The 16,914-nt window shown below is 41.6% G+C and overlaps 1 protein-coding gene and 1 long non-coding RNA gene across 2 annotated transcripts in view; both read left to right on the top strand.

Moving 5' to 3' along the window:
• The window catches only part of LOC142047982 (uncharacterized), a 159,390-nt gene extending 144,518 nt beyond the window's left edge, over window positions 1-14,872 (top strand). Inside the window, exon 2 of the long non-coding RNA XR_012657326.1 lies at window positions 12,220-14,872. This is a non-coding gene — a long non-coding RNA (uncharacterized LOC142047982). The remainder of the gene's footprint in view (window positions 1-12,219) is intronic.
• PRDM15 (PR/SET domain 15) overlaps window positions 1-14,872 on the top strand; it is a 52,995-nt gene extending 38,123 nt beyond the window's left edge. The window contains exons 16-24 of the mRNA XM_032775324.2: window positions 1,328-1,491; window positions 2,133-2,212; window positions 3,137-3,256; window positions 3,977-4,108; window positions 4,569-4,652; window positions 4,832-5,007; window positions 6,782-6,862; window positions 8,291-8,497; window positions 8,946-14,872. Coding sequence (XP_032631215.1) covers window positions 1,328-1,491; window positions 2,133-2,212; window positions 3,137-3,256; window positions 3,977-4,108; window positions 4,569-4,652; window positions 4,832-5,007; window positions 6,782-6,862; window positions 8,291-8,497; window positions 8,946-9,422 — 1,521 coding nt within the window. The 3' untranslated portion in view covers window positions 9,423-14,872. The remainder of the gene's footprint in view (window positions 1-1,327; window positions 1,492-2,132; window positions 2,213-3,136; window positions 3,257-3,976; window positions 4,109-4,568; window positions 4,653-4,831; window positions 5,008-6,781; window positions 6,863-8,290; window positions 8,498-8,945) is intronic.
• Window positions 14,873-16,914: the final 2,042 nt, after the last annotated feature.

Below are 16,914 nucleotides of genomic sequence, written 5' to 3'. Positions count from 1 at the left end.
GAGCAGGGCTTTTGGGAGTTGGAAAGAAGGAGGGAGGGGCGTGGCCAGGGGGAAAATGTCATCTTCAAGATTCTTAGAATTCTGTATCAGAGAACTGATTGGTTGGGACAGCTAAACTGACTGATGATTGCTTATGTCAGAAAGGCAGAATGGCTTTGTGGTTAAGGCACTGGGCTGAGATTCAGGAAATCAGGGTTCAAGTCCTAGCTCTGCCACAGATTGTGTTACCTTGGGCAAGTTATTTAGTCTCCCTGTGCCTCATTTGTTCCCCATCTGTAAAACTGGGATAATAATACACCCCTTCTCCCAGCCTTTGTCTGCCTTGTCTATTTAGATTGTCATCCCTTTCAGGCAGGGACTTACCATCTACACCACCTCGCACAAAGGGGCTCTGATCTTATTTGGTGCTGCTGTCATACAAGTAATCATAATGAAGATGTGCGATAAGCAGTGACATGCCTCACTTTCAGCTCAGTACAGTTTAAACAGCTGAGAAGTGAAATCCCTGAGACAGTGCTTTGTGGTAACTCTTCAGGCTGCCTGTTGTGCCAGGCTAACCGTGATATAAGCCATTTGATAACGTAGATGTCAAAATAAGAGAATTCACGAAATTCAGGTTAGAAAGCTGTTTCTTTGTCAGCTCTGGTATCAAGTGTCCCTGCAGTCCTAGGCAAACGGAACAATCCACTATCAGAGATGACAGCAACAGCTGTGGAAGATGAGTAAGTGCTGGGAAGGGAAGGTTCTTCCTGGCTGGAAATGTCTCTTCATGCATTCTGAAGGGAGAACAGAAAAGTAAATCTTAGCAAAATAAGACTCCTGAATGAGGAGACAATTTTTCTTTTTCCTCTCCACTTTCCCTATGAAATGGGAAAGATCCTTAGAGTCCAAAAGCTACTCTCTCCCCCTGCAGGTCTGCTGCACTGATGGCTAAGGGAGGTTGACTGTAGCTCCCCTCAGGCCAGAAATAATCAGAGGATTCCTAGCAGAGCAATGTGACACATTTTTTTCCATTTCCAGCGGTTGAGTGAACTGCCTCTGCAGCATTCTCAGCCCCTGGGAAGGGAGCACTAGCCTGCGCTAGTATCCCAAACTAGTCTCCCATGTGGAGGGACTGGTTTTGGATGTTCTTTATAGGTGTGCTTAGTACTTCAGTGACAAAACAGGTTCCAGGAAGGAGTATAGATTTCCCTTGACTTTGTCTGATAGTGAGGACAATATTTCCGATTATTGGCTCTTTATGCTGTAGATCCAAGTCCTACATTAACTGGTCACTATTTCCTGAGAGATTTTTTTCCCATGCGTTCACTGTTGGTTCGTTCTGCAGTTAACCTTTGGCAGAGGGAAGGAGTACCTAAAACACATAATGGAGGTTCACAAGGAGAAAGGCTATGGCTGTAGCATCTGTAATCGACGATTCGCCTTGAAGGCAACTTACCATGCTCACATGGTCATTCACCGGGAGAATCTGCCTGATCCAAACGTGCAGAAGTAAGATGACATGTCTGACTAATATTGTATGAACAACTACTTTTTTTTTTTGAGATCATGGTGGTTGTGCCAAATAGGGGTGCTTGGTTAGTGAGGGATAGACACACATTGACATTCTTGAGGCTTTTCTCTTTAATGTCAAGGTACCAGGAGAAATCCCTTCTTTTTTTCAGTTTCTTTTGTGATATGAGTAGCTGATGTTTTCTGACATTGTCTCAGGTTTATACAGTCCTGCAGTTCTTGTGTCCCATTGGGACCTCTTGCTTCATTAAGGGCTGTAAAATCAGGTCCTCATTTACTAAAGAGTTAAAACATACCGCCAACATGTCAATATGTCATGTCATATATAGCAGGTACACCACTGGGCAGATAATAGTTCTGGATTTTTAAAGTAAAGATTTTTAATCAAATTAAAAAATGACTGTATAATTTGAGAGAGCAGTACTGTCTGGCCACACTTACTTTCTGATGTGTTTTTTAAGGCTTATTTTATTTAACCCTATTTTACCATATGCTTATATTTCAAGGAAACCTTTCCAGTAACAGTCTTTTCAAACAAATTTCAGTTGCTGATTGAGATTGCTGAAACCATAATCATGTCAAAAAGAGAATGGCAGAGTCTGCTTCTTTTTCTGTTTCAGATACATCCACCCATGTGATATTTGTGGAAGGATTTTTAACAGCATCGGGAATTTGGAACGACATAAGCTTATACACACAGGTAACATGATGTTGTTGTTGTTCCTTTATTATTAATATCAAAGGCTTCTGTTTCTGGATGCTTTCTGAGGCCATATTTTTACTTGTCAGGAAGAAACTCGTTATGGTAGTTTACAGTAAGAACCCATACAATTACTGATACTTTTATGGTTTTATGGCAGGCCAATTTTATTATGTATGTATGTATGTATAAAACTGATGAGAGTAAATGATACCAGAGCATGATTTAAGAGATTCCCTGATTATATAATTTAGCTTTCATCCTTTAAAAATTTGGCTCTCTACTTATCTCTGCTGAAATGCTCATCCAGGCCTTCATTTCTTCTCACCTGGAGAACTGCAGTTCCTTCCAGCTCTTTGGCATCCCAAAGTGCCAGCTCTTTACTCCAGCATGTGCAGAAGGCTGCTCCCCATCTCCTCTGAGGTGAGAGGAGCACATCCACATCCCTTCATCCTTAAATGACTTTGCTGGCTCTCCACTGTGCATTTCAGAATGCAGTTCAATCTAGCGCTCTTTGGTTTTTAAAAATCTCCAGTCAGACTTCTGTCCCTTGTCTCCATCTACTCCCCCCACCTGCTCACGTAGCACCACTCACTCTTCTGTCCCCTTACACAATCTCAGCACTGTTGATACAGAACATAAGTCTCTACGACTCATCATGAGATCCTTCTCTAAAGCTTTCTTCTAGCTCTCTCTTCCTTAGTCTTGTTTCAAAGCTCAGATGAAAACCTCTTCTCTCCCTTGCCTATTTCTCATAATTCATTTTGGGATTCAGTTTGTCTGAGAGGAGCTGTTCAGGAGACAGTTGGATTATTGCTCAGTGAATCTATTGCCAGAGGTTTGTCAGCTTTTAGCAATACAAACATTTTCTCCTAGAGATTCTGCTTATACTGCAATAACTTTTTTTTTTTTTTTTTTTTGAAGGTGTAAAAAGTCATGCGTGTGAGCAGTGTGGAAAGTCATTTGCCAGAAAGGACATGTTAAAAGAGCACATGAGAGTCCACGATAACATCCGAGAATACCTGTGTGCGGAATGTGGTAAAGGTACAGACATTGCTTTTGAATTAAACATTTTGTTTAGTTACATTTCCCATATTCAAACCAATAGCTTCATTAAATACCAGGAAAGTCCTCAAAATAATGAGAATCTTGTATTTTGAATAGGAAGCCATGCTGATCAGGATGTTAGGGGCCTGCCTTAATTTTACATCCGTCAGTTCCCTGGCCTGCAGCAAGCAAATATGACTTCTAAAAGTTCTTCATCTGTCCTGCTGCTAATTTCAGGAATGCTTGCCTGCCTGACTTCCATCGCATTTACGTCCCAAAAAAGAGTCAGAAAGAACATAGTTTAACTGTGCGTTCTAGGCTGAGTTTTCAGGAGTCAGCAGTTAGAATAAACATTTTTCTTTACTTTGTTACTTGAACAACCTTGAACTGGAATCCCTGCAAGACACTAATATGTTGCCTTAGATTATGTTCTTGTCAAATTTCCTGTCTCTCCATGCTTTTCTCTTACCCTCCTTAGTGATTGTTTAAATGTTTTTCATAGATTTTTTCTTTAACTTAAAAAACCCAAACACACTATTTAAAGAGCATTTCTAGATCACCTCTGGGCATTCGTGGACATCTTCTATTAGGGATGAAGTTAGGGTCATCTGTTTGAAACATGCTCATCTTCAGTCCTTACTCAGGGTGGGGGGGGGTGAAGGGTAATACAGATGAATTTTCCCACCATGTCTTCAGTTACATGTTCATGGCTCATAGGAATGAAGACGAAACATGCTCTGCGTCACCACATGAAACTCCACAAAGGGATCAAGGAATACGAATGCAAGGAATGCCATCGTAAATTCGCACAGAAGGTCAACATGCTGAAGCACTACAAAAGGCACACAGGTGAGAGCAACCCAGAGGACTGGTCATCCTGCAGAAATTGCACTTAATCAGTTAGGTGGTTGTTTTGGAAATATATGACATTACCCTGCTCTGAGCAGTCAAAGAGCATGAACAGAACAGTTTAAAAGAATATGCAGATACTGTATTTTAAAAGGTCTGAAGACTTTGACCTCTCATGAGCAGAGACCAGCCCACTGTGTCATGGTTTGTTTTTTTAACATAGACCATTGAGTCTAGGATACACTTTTTGTCTTGAATTAGGGTTTGAACTCTGATCCCCAGAGACAAATGTCTCACCCACTGCACCAGCTCCCATTAGTGCCTGCATTTCCTACAGTACTTTTGCAAACAATGGAAAAAGGGGCTAATGAAACTGATTTTTCATAACCTAAGATTCACAATTGTACCAGATACCTTACTCTAGTATCACTCCAGTTTTAAATGTAATCTCTCCATACAGGGATCAAAGATTTTATGTGTGAGCTCTGTGGGAAGACATTTAGTGAGAGAAACACAATGGAGACCCATAAACTGATTCATACAGGTAAGTGCTCTAATGCAATGTATTGAAAGACAACAGCTTGACATTCTGCTTCAAGCAGTCCTGAGTCAGCATTCTGCACTACGTATTTTTTTAAAAAAAGTGTGTTCCTCTTAATGCACTATTACAGTGTTCACCTTTAGGGATCTCTACTAACTCCTTTTCATTTCATTTGCCACCAGTGGGGAAACAGTGGACGTGTTCAGTCTGTGATAAAAAGTACGTCACCGATTACATGCTTCAGAAGCACATCCAGCTAACTCACGATAAGGTAGAAGCTCAGAGTTGTCAGCTCTGTGGGACAAAGGTTTCTACCAGAGCTTCAATGAGTCGACACATGAGGCGCAAACATCCAGAGGTGAGATCTGTAGCAGATGGATTGTGGCTTATTATAAAATCAGTTGGCTTAGCTGTGACTTGAAGTGAGTCATCTACTTCCTCCTTCTTGCATTCTGACAGGATTGATCTTGGTTATTTGTAGACCAAGTGTCTGTGTTAGGCTTGATTGTCTGCATTAATGGCAATGCCACACCCCTTGCCCCTCTGTTTGTGTTCCTTCTAGTTGCTGATTCATAAACATTTAATAATTCCTTTTTCCTATTAATTCAGCTAATTTTTTTCTGCTGCATCTTAACTCTGTATTTTTCTGTTTTGTCCTCATCAACTAGTGTGAATAATTGATCCCTGTTCCTTTTATGGCATCCCTTTCACACGTGTGTGGCTCATTGTCTATCATGTCTTCCCTCAGAATTCCTTTAATCTAGGTCAGCTATGACCTACTCTACTAACTTTTTTCCCTTGGAAATCTTGCTTTATAAACTGTTCATCACTATTATTGCTCTTCCTTGATCTCCTTTGTTTCCCAGTGAAGGCTGGGAAACAAAGTAGGGGGCAAAGCTCTGCCCTCTCTCTTCTGCATTAAAACCAAGCTGAGTAATAAAGTACCGGAAATGTGGAGAGGTGGTTGTTTCTGATCTTCAGTGAACTGAGATTTATAGATCCTGTTGTATATAGTGCAGCACGCCACACTCCGAGACTTATAGTTCAGAGGCACTGTAATTTTTGTTGCTCACTGAGGCATCAGAGCAGGTAAATGATGGTTTGTCTTCTCCTGAAGTCCTTCAGTTTTAATGGGGTATTGTCTGCCTAGGAAGCAAGGATAAAAAGATGGACTGCAGCTGCTGTTATGTTTAAACTAAATTTCCAACGGTGTGGTCACTTTGTTCATATGGCAATATAGTGACCCATATATTATGCTTATTTTTTCCCACAGAAAGCAATGAGATTTGATGGAAACTGAATGTTATGGAATTGGTTGCTGTGGTGTCAGTGAGAGGAAGGAAGATTATATACCATAAGCTTATTATCAATGAAAGTAAAATACATTAAACTCATAGACTTTAAGGTCAGAAGGGACCATTATGATCTAGTCTGACCTCCTGCACAATGCAGGCCATAGAATCTCACCCACCCACTCCTGTATCAAACCTGTGTCTGAGCCATTGAAGTCCTCAAATCATGGTTAAGACTTCAAAGGCGCAGAGAATCTCCAGCTGCAGAGGAAGGCGAAAATCCCCCAGGCTTCTGCAATCTGCCCTGGAGAAGATTCCTTCCCAACCCAAATTGGCGATCAGCTAAACCCCGAGCATGTGGGCAAGACTAACAGCCAGCACCCAGGAAAGATCTCTTGTAGTAACTCAGATCCCACCCCATCTAACATGCCATCACAAACCACTGGGCATATTTACCGATAGAATCAAAGATGAATTATTTACCAAAATAGGCTATTCCATCATACATTCCACCATAAACTTTATCAAGCTTAGTCTTGAGTCAGACTATGTCTTTTGCCCCCACTACTCCCCTTGGAAGGCTGTTCCAGAACTTCACTCCTCTGATGGTTAGAAACCTTCATCTAATTTCAAGTCTAAACTTCCTGATAGCCAGTTTATATCCATTTGTTCTTGTGTCCACATTGGTACTGAGCTTAAATAATTCCTCTCCCTCCCTATTATATTGATTAACTAAATCAATTAAAATGTGTTGTGTTGTTACTTGTCAATGGATCTCTCTATTGCTGTTCTGTATTGGCCATAATTTATCAAGCTGACCAGGATCTGTTTTATCTGTAGGTTCTTTCAGTTAGAATTGATGATTTAGAGCAGCTTCCAGAAGCTACCACCATTGATGCCTCCTCTATTGGGATTGTTCAGGTAAACTAACTATAGCAGAATCCTAAATTCTTCTGTGACTTTGGGTCCTTGCCATTCACATGCTGTTTCCATGGCACTGAATGACATACACCATGACATCCACTATCACTGGTGAGTGATCCCGGATAAAATTGGAACCTGCTCATGAATGCTGGGGTTGGATTCAGGATCCTATATGCACTATGGGCAAGTGTTTTGCATTTGTCCCAAGCTTAGTCTTAAATGAGGATGAATAAACTCCTTTTTCTGAAGGTGGAAAAACAGGTTTGAAAACTTTACTCTGACACTGTAGCTTATTATTACAGTAGTGTCTGGAGACTCTAATGGGGTTTGGGGTTGTACTCCATTTATAGAGACAGTGAAAAAAGAAGCAGAGAGAAAATGCAGTGAAAAAATGGAGCAGAGAGTGAGAAGAGTTAACAAACATTATTATTAAGCGTTTCAGTACTGTCATTGTGTTTGGCTTTGTGCTGAATAGATCAGAAACAGGGGCCCTGCTCTCCAGGCTAACAGACCTGTGGTGATCAGACTGTGGAAGAAGCATCGCAGGGCAGATTTGAGCTGGGGCGTTATAGGCCTTGTGGAAGAAGTGTATTTTAAGGTGGGACAGTAGAGAGAAGAGAGTGATCAAATCAGAAGCAGGATTCTGAAGAGGAAAACAGAAGATGAAGCCCTGGTCTTACTGAAGTCAATGGAAAAACTCCCATTGACTTCAACTGAGCCAGGGCTTCAGAGAGGAGTAGGAGAAGGAAATGAAAGAGGGATGTTAAGTGCTCAGGTAGAGCAACAGGGAGCAAGTGAGCTTGAGTAGTAAGAGATGTGGTGGTCAGGGAGCAATGCTGGGCAGAAGGTGAGGACAAGGAGTTTTAATTTTATTTTAAGTGAGCAGAAGGCAGTGGAGGGATTCAGAGAGGCAACAAACATGATCAGACTGTGTGAAAAATGGAGCAGTGAGGGGACCAGCAAAAACTCCAAGAAAAAATAGAATGAAAAATAGAAGAGGGGAGTGGGCAGAGTGAAAAACAAATCCAGAATGAGTGTGAAAGACATTGTAGAGAGAGGAAGAAAAATTCTAAGGAAAACCAGATTCTGTGCCTACTGTAAATAAGAGTTATGTCCTTTGCAAATATCTTAATCTTGTTCAGCATGGTTGGTGGGGAATGCATTCTTTAGTGACTCAGCTCAGCTGGTGTAGGTCATCTTTTGACTGCACTACAGCGATGCTAATAACCCCTCTGCTTTGTCGTTTAGTGGGGGTACTGGTATTGTAAAGAGTTAATTACAGGGAGAAAAACCATTCCCTCAAATCTGGTCATCTTCACCTGAGGATGGACAGCGAACCAACCTCTGGTGACACTCTCAGATCTATGCTGAGCTAAATGACTTGAGCAGCAACATTCAGTTATATTGAAAACCCTGTTCTTGTAGCCTGAGTTAACGCTGGAACAGGGAGAGTTACCCGAAGGCAAGCATATGAAAACTAAACGTGGCCATAAGCGAAAGCAGAAGCCGGGTGAAGAGGAGGAAGTACAAGTGCCTGAGGATCCTGCCTTCAGTGAATACACAGAGAAAGAAGCTGAATTCACAGGGAATGTGGGAGATGAAACCAATTCAGCTGTACAGAGTATTCAGCAGGTGAGTTCCCATGAAAAGCTACTGGACAGACATTGCAACAGGGGTTGATGCTGTTGGAATCCTAAGGCCAAATGTTAATGAGCTAGGGATTTAAAGCTGAAGGTAGAAATCACAATTCAAAGAGATGTACAAAGATGGGGAAGGAAGAGGGGTCTATTTATTCCCCTCCACTTCCACTAAACTCCTTATCTTCATTTCAGCCCATATGGTGCCACTGCCTCTTGCTGAAGCTGCACTTGCAAGTTTTGAATTAATTCAGTGAATCATTATCAATATTACATTTGTCTCTAGCTTGTTAGTTGCTTTCTTCCACTTACAGCAGCAGATTCGCTTCAGCATGATATCCATGGCGAGCAGTAGGGGCACTAAAATGGTCTGCATCCAGCTAACATGTTTTATTTCAGAGAGCCAAACACAAGGTTCAGGTTTTATTTCTGTTTTTCCTTAGGTGGTGGTGACCCTTGGCGACCCAAACGTCACAGCCTCTTCTAGTTCTGTTGGGTTGACAAATATTACCGTCACCCCGATTACCACGGCAGCTGGAACCCAATTTACAAACCTCCAGCCAGTGGCTGTGGGCCACCTCACTGCTCCTGAACGCCAGTTACAACTCGACAATTCTATCCTTACTGTGACGTTTGATACTGTCAGTGGTTCTGCCATGCTGCACAATCGCCAAAACGATATTCAGATACAGCCACAGCCAGAGGCAGCCAATCCTCAGTCTGTGGCCCATTTTATAAACCTGACAACCCTGGTGAACTCCATTGCTCCTCTAGGGAACCAGATCGCAGAGCAACATCCATTGACATGGAGGGCAGTCCCTCAGACCGATGTCCTGCCGCCCCAGTCGCAGCAAACACAACAGCAGTCAGGACAACAGCAAGTTCAAACAGAGCAGCAGCAGCAGATGTACAGCTACTGATTTATACTTGAAAAGTCTTGAAATGGACTGGACTATGAGACAATTTTAAAAAAAGTGGAAAACTATAAGTGAATTGTTTGCTGGATACCAAACAGAGATGGAAAAATGTTTATACAATGAAATGTAAACTAAAATTGGCATAGCACCCTGCAACACTGTGGTCTTGAAATTCACACACTATTTCTAAAGGCAGCACCATCTAGAAGTCTCATTCTAAATTCAGCACCCCAGTGTGGTGGTGTGTTTTGTGCAATGATGGTTCTGGGTTTTGACAAGAGCATCACAATAGACCTTACACAAAGAGGGGAAATCACAAATAGTAAATATGACTAACCCCTCAGCCGGACAACTGAATTGTTTTCCAATCTGGAGGGAATGTATACACTGAGCTGGGGTTCACTGGTTGTCACCTTCTAGAGACTGAAATGTAAAGATATAATTGAGCCCCCCAAAAAGGTTGTCTTGCTTTTTCCATCCTTAGAAGGTCTTGTATCTCTGGTAAAGTAAGGGTGAGGGTTTGGGGCTGGAAGTGGGGGAAAGTCTATGGGGTAAAAGAAAATGTACCCAATTTCACAAAGTATTTCCATTGTGGTGATGGAAAAATCTTTTATCGGTAAAACATGTCAGTGCTACCTGAAGCAAATAGCAAGTCTAATGTTAAAACAACTTTACTAGAAGACCATAAAAGTTGTTTGAATCAAACCAGTTATGAGCTGAAACCATAATGTGATAAAATTATATGTAATTTTGTCAAAATTTCTCTTTCAATATTGCTTTTAGCTAGGAGGCCTGAACAGCAATCAGTCCCCTTTGATCAAGTTCAGGATGTGAATTTACCAATTAGTCTTCTTTCATCATGTAATAAACATTTGAGAAAGTAATTTTTATATAGCCTTTCTATTTCACTGTGTGTTCTTGGTGGATATTTATGTATTAACGGCTGGTCTGACGTGGTTCCATGTATCTTTTCCTCTCCTTATTCTTCTGCATGGCAGAACTTGTGTGTGGATTCTGCTTGTAGAACTTCCAAATCTCATAGCCACACCCGGGCTATCATGAAGTCATAAAGTGCAATGTCTAACATTCAGGTAGACTGCCACAAGGAGGCAGTCTGAGCCAATGGATATAGGCTTGCCTGGATATACGGGAAATGAAGGGCAGATACACCCATCTATGCTGAGACTGCCATTTCCAATGCCTGATAAGCTTTATCCTCCATATCTTCTGTTTGTGCCAGTGCGCAGTCTGGATTGTTGCATATCAAAATGACGATGATATCCTCCCACACAAAGGACAAAGCACCGCTGTTGTCAAAGAGCAGTGAACAGTAAAAGTTGCTCTCTGCCACTGCACACCTGGAAGGCAAATTTTCCAAACCAGCAATGGATGAAGAAAAAGTTCCTTTGCTGCATTACAAACAGAGGCACTCAAACTTGCTAAGAGGGATACTCCTTGATATGGCAATTGCTGCATTTCACAATGGAGACAGACTGATATTAGTGAATAGCCTATCTGTGCCTAACATATTACTGAAAATGTTCAATTTGTAAACAAAACCGTGATGAGGAATGAGTTAAACTTGAAAGTGTGTGTCAGCAAGATCTACCTCACCCTTAGAGAATGAATTATAATATCCGCAGAAGAATAATTCTACTTAGAAACAAAAACAGATCCCTCAGAACTATGAATGCCTGGAAATGAACAGTTAAGGGATATGCAACCACTTTGCTCATTATTAATTATTTGTATTGTAGCATTGTCCAGAGGCCTGAAATAGGAGTGGGACTCTATTGTGCCAAGCTTTGTGCAAGCATTCAACAAAGAGAGTCCCTGCCCCAAGGGGCTCACAACAAAAATAAAATTCAGAACCATATATTCTATTGCCCCATGCAAATTACACCTTTCCATGCAACTTAAAGTATGCACCCTTGTGGTGTGAAATAATAACAGTGTTAGTGAGATAAAGAAGAAATAACATTCTGTTTAATTAGAACTAAAGATTTCAAAACTAACAAATCCTGCAACTTGGCAGGGTGTTAGACTAGATCAGCATTTCTCAAATGCAGTCACAGCCTCCTGGGCAATGATTTTGGGGGAGGGGGAAAAGCAGCATTCTCTCCCCTAGCAGGGGTTGGGCCCTGTCCTCCTCTGCAGACACAAATGCTAGAGGAGCAGGCAGCTAGTGAGTTTCCCCACTTTCAGTGGGGTCAGGTTTCAGCCCTGGAGTGGTGGAAAGGAGGATCCAGCTGCTGGGGCCCCTGGCTGCAGTGCTTCAGGTTCTGTCTCCAGGCCCCATCCCCTAAATGCGGGGCTTCAGGCTCCATCCCCCAGCTGCATGATAACAGGCTCCAGACCCAGGCTCAGCACCCCTTCCTCATCACCCTTGTGTCCCACTGCCTTCTCTGGCTCAGGGCTTCAGCTGCACCATGGCAGGCTCCAGCCCTGAGCTCATCCCCCATTACCCTGGCCTTCGCTGCCTCCTCCAGCCCTAGGCTTCAGCCACGCAGCAGTTGTCGGACACTGGCCCCTGCTGCCATTCTATCCACCTCCCCATCCAGGGCTTAATTTGTCCTCAGGCTTATCAGGGCTGAATAAGTCTGCAGGGAAAGTGATACACCTCTACCCCGATATAATGCGGCGTGATATAACTCAAATTCAGATATAACGTGGTAAAGCAGAGTTCTGGGGGGAGGCTGCGCGCTCCGGCGGATCAAAGGAAATTCAGTATAATGCGGTTTCACCTATAGTGCAGTAAGATTTTTTTGGCTCCCAAGGACACCGTTATATCAGGGTAGAGGTATTTTTGTAGGTTTGTTAATATCACTGTTCACAGCAAACTTAGTAGCGAGCTGGGAGGCTGTGAAAAGAGGTATTAACATACAAGCATCACTCTTCATAGCAGCAGACTTATTAGACTTAAGTCTAAAATGGAAAAAAGCAACCAAAAAGCAAAACGACAACAGAAAAGACAAGAACGAGCAAAGCAGCTTATTTGTGTTTCTATTCTGTTTAGACCCAGTAAAGAATAGAGACAACTGTACATTATTTTTATTATCGAGTCTGCAAAGAAAGCCAACCCTACATAAGTAAATTACATACACTTGTCCAAATCATTGTACATATTTTGTTTTTTCCTAAAGTTAATTAAGTATTTTAGGAAAAATTGACAAGAATGGCCACCAGCAAGAGTTGGGGCTGCACTCTGAGGCCACCAAAAAAATTGAGAACCCCTGGACTAGATGACCCTTGCTGTCCCTTCTAACTTTATGGTTCTAGGATTCTGTGCCCCAGGGTACATTTTCTTATGTTGGAACTCAGTTTTCTGCAAGTGTGTTGTGCTGATTGAAAGTGTTTTTTAAAGAGAGAGAGCGTGAGCACTGGCAAAAAAAAAACAACAACTTGTGGCTGAGAGAATTCATTATGGACTTACAAAATGTGTTTATATGTGTTGGTGTAAAGTTAACTGGTACATTTTACCTAAATTTACTAACATATGTATAGCTTTTTTAAAAGTGTACTATATGTTAGAGCCATATCACACTGAAAATAGACCTCTTAATAAGGAAATATTTGGGGGTGGTTTTTTTCCTTCTTTCATTTTCCGAGAAATATGTTTTCAACTTTATATGTATTTATGCAAACTGAAATTTGGCTGGGAGGTGTAAGTTCATCAGATGGCCGTAAGTAAAAGGAGTATGTGGCAAGAGTGTGTATTTAGTTTCTTTCATTTCTCCAGAGCCTACTAGATTGGTGTTTCTGCAATATAAATAATGAGGACAGTGGCTTCATCCTTTAACTGTTCATTCCCAGACTACTATTGAGGATTTTTGAACCAGAAGCATTATAATACATTTGCAGTGGGACAGGATAGGCTCTATTGCTAAATGCTTTCAAACTCAACTCATTCCTAATGTAGTTCGTTGTTTGTGAATTTCCCTGCTTTTTTTCCTTTAAGTGCCAAATGTTGAAAGAGGGTTGATGTTTATATGGTTTGCAATAGAGAGAGCCCTACTGAGACAGATTTTATGAGGGCCAATTAAGCAGAGCTTTCCTCTGGATGTTAGCAAGGCCATAGAAGGAGAGTCCAGGGTGGGAAAGAGTTCCCTGTGGGTGGGATCAGAATGGGCGCAGTGGAGAAGGAAAGGCTTTTATCTGTATGATCATATAATGAATGTTTGCATGCCAACCATTCATTTGATCTACTGTAATCATACCAAAAGAAATTTCTCTCTTTTGATCCTCCAATAACCTTCCCCTAACCCTAAAATACTAAAAGGCATTTCACCACAGGAGAACAAAAAGCAAAAACATTGAAGTTCCTTGACCAGGCCACTTTGAAGAGATTATGAGCTAAAAAAGTATTAGAAAGTTTTTCAAAAAATAAACTTCAGCTAAATTTTTCAGAGCACCACAACTTTAAAACTGTTCTACATGGGTCAGTATATTGCAAACATCACGTTTATCAGAGCATTCCTCTTGATTTTGTTCACTTCCCCCCAAAAAGTCATGTAGCCGGGGTGAGATGCAGCGTATGGAACTGCAGCACGGTTGATGTCTTTTTGGAGAAGTTGGGGGTGGAGGATCTTAAAAATTAGCTGATCTTGGAGAGCTAGTGAGTGCTGCAGCTTCACAACTGTTCTCCTGTGAAAACATGTCCTTTGCAGTGCTCTCTCAGGATTGGCCTGCTTTTAACTTTTTTCCACAGACTTTGTCAAGGATTTTTCTTTAATACTTTGGCCCAATATTAGGAACTTACTTATCTTAGCAGTTTATATATCTCCTATGCTCAAGAAACATTGTCTTTAGATAAAATGAATACCAAAGTTATGCCACTTTTGTTTCAAAGAAAAAATACAAGGGGTGTGTAATCAGCACAGACGTACATTTATTGAACAATATCTTTGCAAATACATCACCAGCCTTTTTTGACTAACGTTAAGTTATTCCCTGTCTTTTCAGCAATGATTTGGGAATTTTGCACATTCATAATAGCAAAATATTGAACTATTTGGAGCCAAAATAGCAACATTGCATAGCATTCCATGCACATACAATTGTCTAGTGGTAAAATATTTATTTAGTTGAATGGTGCTTATGGCACATTGACACTAAACAAAGGAGCCTCAAGTTGCAGAATCTTTACTAGCGCTATCATTCAAAACCAAAAAGGGATTAGTGTACCACAGGGCTTTGCCTACAAGTTACATAGAATTGCTATAAAGGCAATAGGCTTACTCAATAGTTATGTCATGTTACATTTGTACATACCATGGAATACAAAAACACAGGGTACAGTTTTCAAATAATTATACTATAGCAGTGCCATTGTAAAGAAGTGGGATGAGGAAGAGGTTAAGTCCTCCTCACTTGTAGTCCGAGTTCTCTCAGGAAAACATACTGTATCAAGTGCTATTACACTGTCTACTATTAAACTTTGAGACTTCTCAGTATGGAAGGTGTATATTTTATGTAGAAACTTGTATCGCTTTTCCATCTGTCTAAATTGCCAAGTTCTCCGTCCCTTCTTATGTTCTGGAAATTTTGTCTGAAATTGACACATGGGTAGGTATTCAAGAGTTAGAAAAGATTTCCTACCACTGTGTAATAGAACAATCCAGTAAATGGTGCTGTGTGTGTATGCAAAGGTAACTGAATTTCCCATCTTGCAACCCATGAGTAGAGCCACATACACCACCTATATGTACGTAGACTATGGATGCCATAACATCTCCAATTCCTGGCTTCCTTAAAGAAGGGAAATTCAGTGTATCTGCTGTGGACTGGGTTTCCCACTGCCATGCAGGGGCCTGCAGAGTTTTGTAGTTTTGCCTTCAGTTAACAAGTTGTGAGTCACTGACTTCATTCATAGTATTGTTGTCCTCACACAGAAGCCAAAGTAGCAATGGTAGAAAGAACAAGAAACAGCTGCAGACTCTTCTAGATTCTGTTGTTACTTTGAGAATCTATATGAATTTAATTTACAGCCGTTTGAATATTATGTAGAAATTTACATTTGTGTTCATTCCTGATGTAACAAGTAAAGACACTCCCTGGTGGGGTATCACAGGTATGAGGAAATACTAAGAGTGAAAGAGGGAAATCAAATTCCTATTTTTATTCTTGGAGCAAAATAGCTATTTTATACCATTACAAGTGTAACATCTTACAAGAGGGCATTGGAGGACATCAGAAACTTAGTAAAGAAATGAAACTGAATTCCTTGCAAAAGGGTGGGGGATGGGGTTCAAAATACCATTGAGACAATATCCAAAGGAGAAAATCTTATCGAAAGTGAGGATACTTATTAGGCCACTGGAGCAGGTGAGCCTTGCAGGGGTGAAAGGGTAACGTGGAGCACCAGGAGAGACACTTCTCACAACAAATGTGGCATTTGCAACTCCATCACTCTGCAACCCCAAACAACAACAAACAAGCTCATCCCAACTAATGTCCAAAATAATCAAAAATTATCAGTTTCAAGAAAACAACTGAACATGGACAAAGACACAGATGGTTGTTACCAGGTCTTCCAAAGGGTGTTTCCTCCAGTGCTGAGATGTTTTATTTTTCTGCCACTAACACATTTGCCCTGCAATAGGTAAGAAGAAGCTGCAGTTCTTCGAGAGAGATGTCCCTGTGGGTGCTCCACTTTAGGTGTCGGTGCACCCCTGCGCCTTTGATTGGAGATTTTTTGCAGCAGTACTCCTAGTGGCCACGCATGCTCAGAGCCTGTCACTCACTCTGAGTATGTCACTAGTGAGCATGCGCGGCCGGTACCCTCAGTTCCTTCTCTACCGCCCCCAGCTTGAGACGGAGGTCAGCAGACTCCTTCAGATTTCTTTTCCCATCTCAAAATACCTTTAGACAGACAGTTTTTTTCCTGTTAGTTAGTTGTTAGTTAGTGTTACCTACCTTCCTTCATTCTATTTAAAAGAAAAATATTTTTTTTTCTTGTTTTCTCAGCTGCTTCAAATATGCCTGGCTCCACAGGCTTCAAGCACTGCTCTTCCTGTAAGGACGCTATCCCTCTCTCGGATGGTCACCCCCAGTGTATAAAATGCTTGGGGGAGACTCATATTCCCCAAAAATGCACTCACTGTGCTAAGTTAAGTTCCAGAGCGAGGAAGGATAGACAGTTGAAGCTAAAACTTATCTTGCTTCAAAAATCCCTGCAGTCTGCCTCAGACCCCGGCGCGGACTCTGCCTCCGATCTCGGACTCAGCTCTAACCCTTCAAAAAAGCTGAAGAAAACAGCTAAAAGGGAGCACCCAAAATCTAAACAAAACTTTACTGACAAACCCTCCCCTGTCCGATCCATGGTCTCCTTACCGGTGTTTCCCTGCCTGAGTACGTTTGACGAGCCGGGCTCCTCCGGTACCGTGCTAAACCTGCGTGTACTTTCATCAGCAGCGTGAGGCTCTGGTGCCGAGGCGACAGGCTTTCAGTTGCCTGCCTCGATTATGGCACCTATCGGCACCGCGATGAATGCGGC

This window comes from Chelonoidis abingdonii, chromosome 1, assembly GCF_003597395.2.
Source record: "Chelonoidis abingdonii isolate Lonesome George chromosome 1, CheloAbing_2.0, whole genome shotgun sequence".
Lineage (NCBI taxonomy): Eukaryota > Metazoa > Chordata > Testudines > Testudinidae > Chelonoidis > Chelonoidis abingdonii.
Note: the sequence above shows the minus strand (reverse complement) of the source record. Positions and strands in the feature narration are given on the sequence as shown.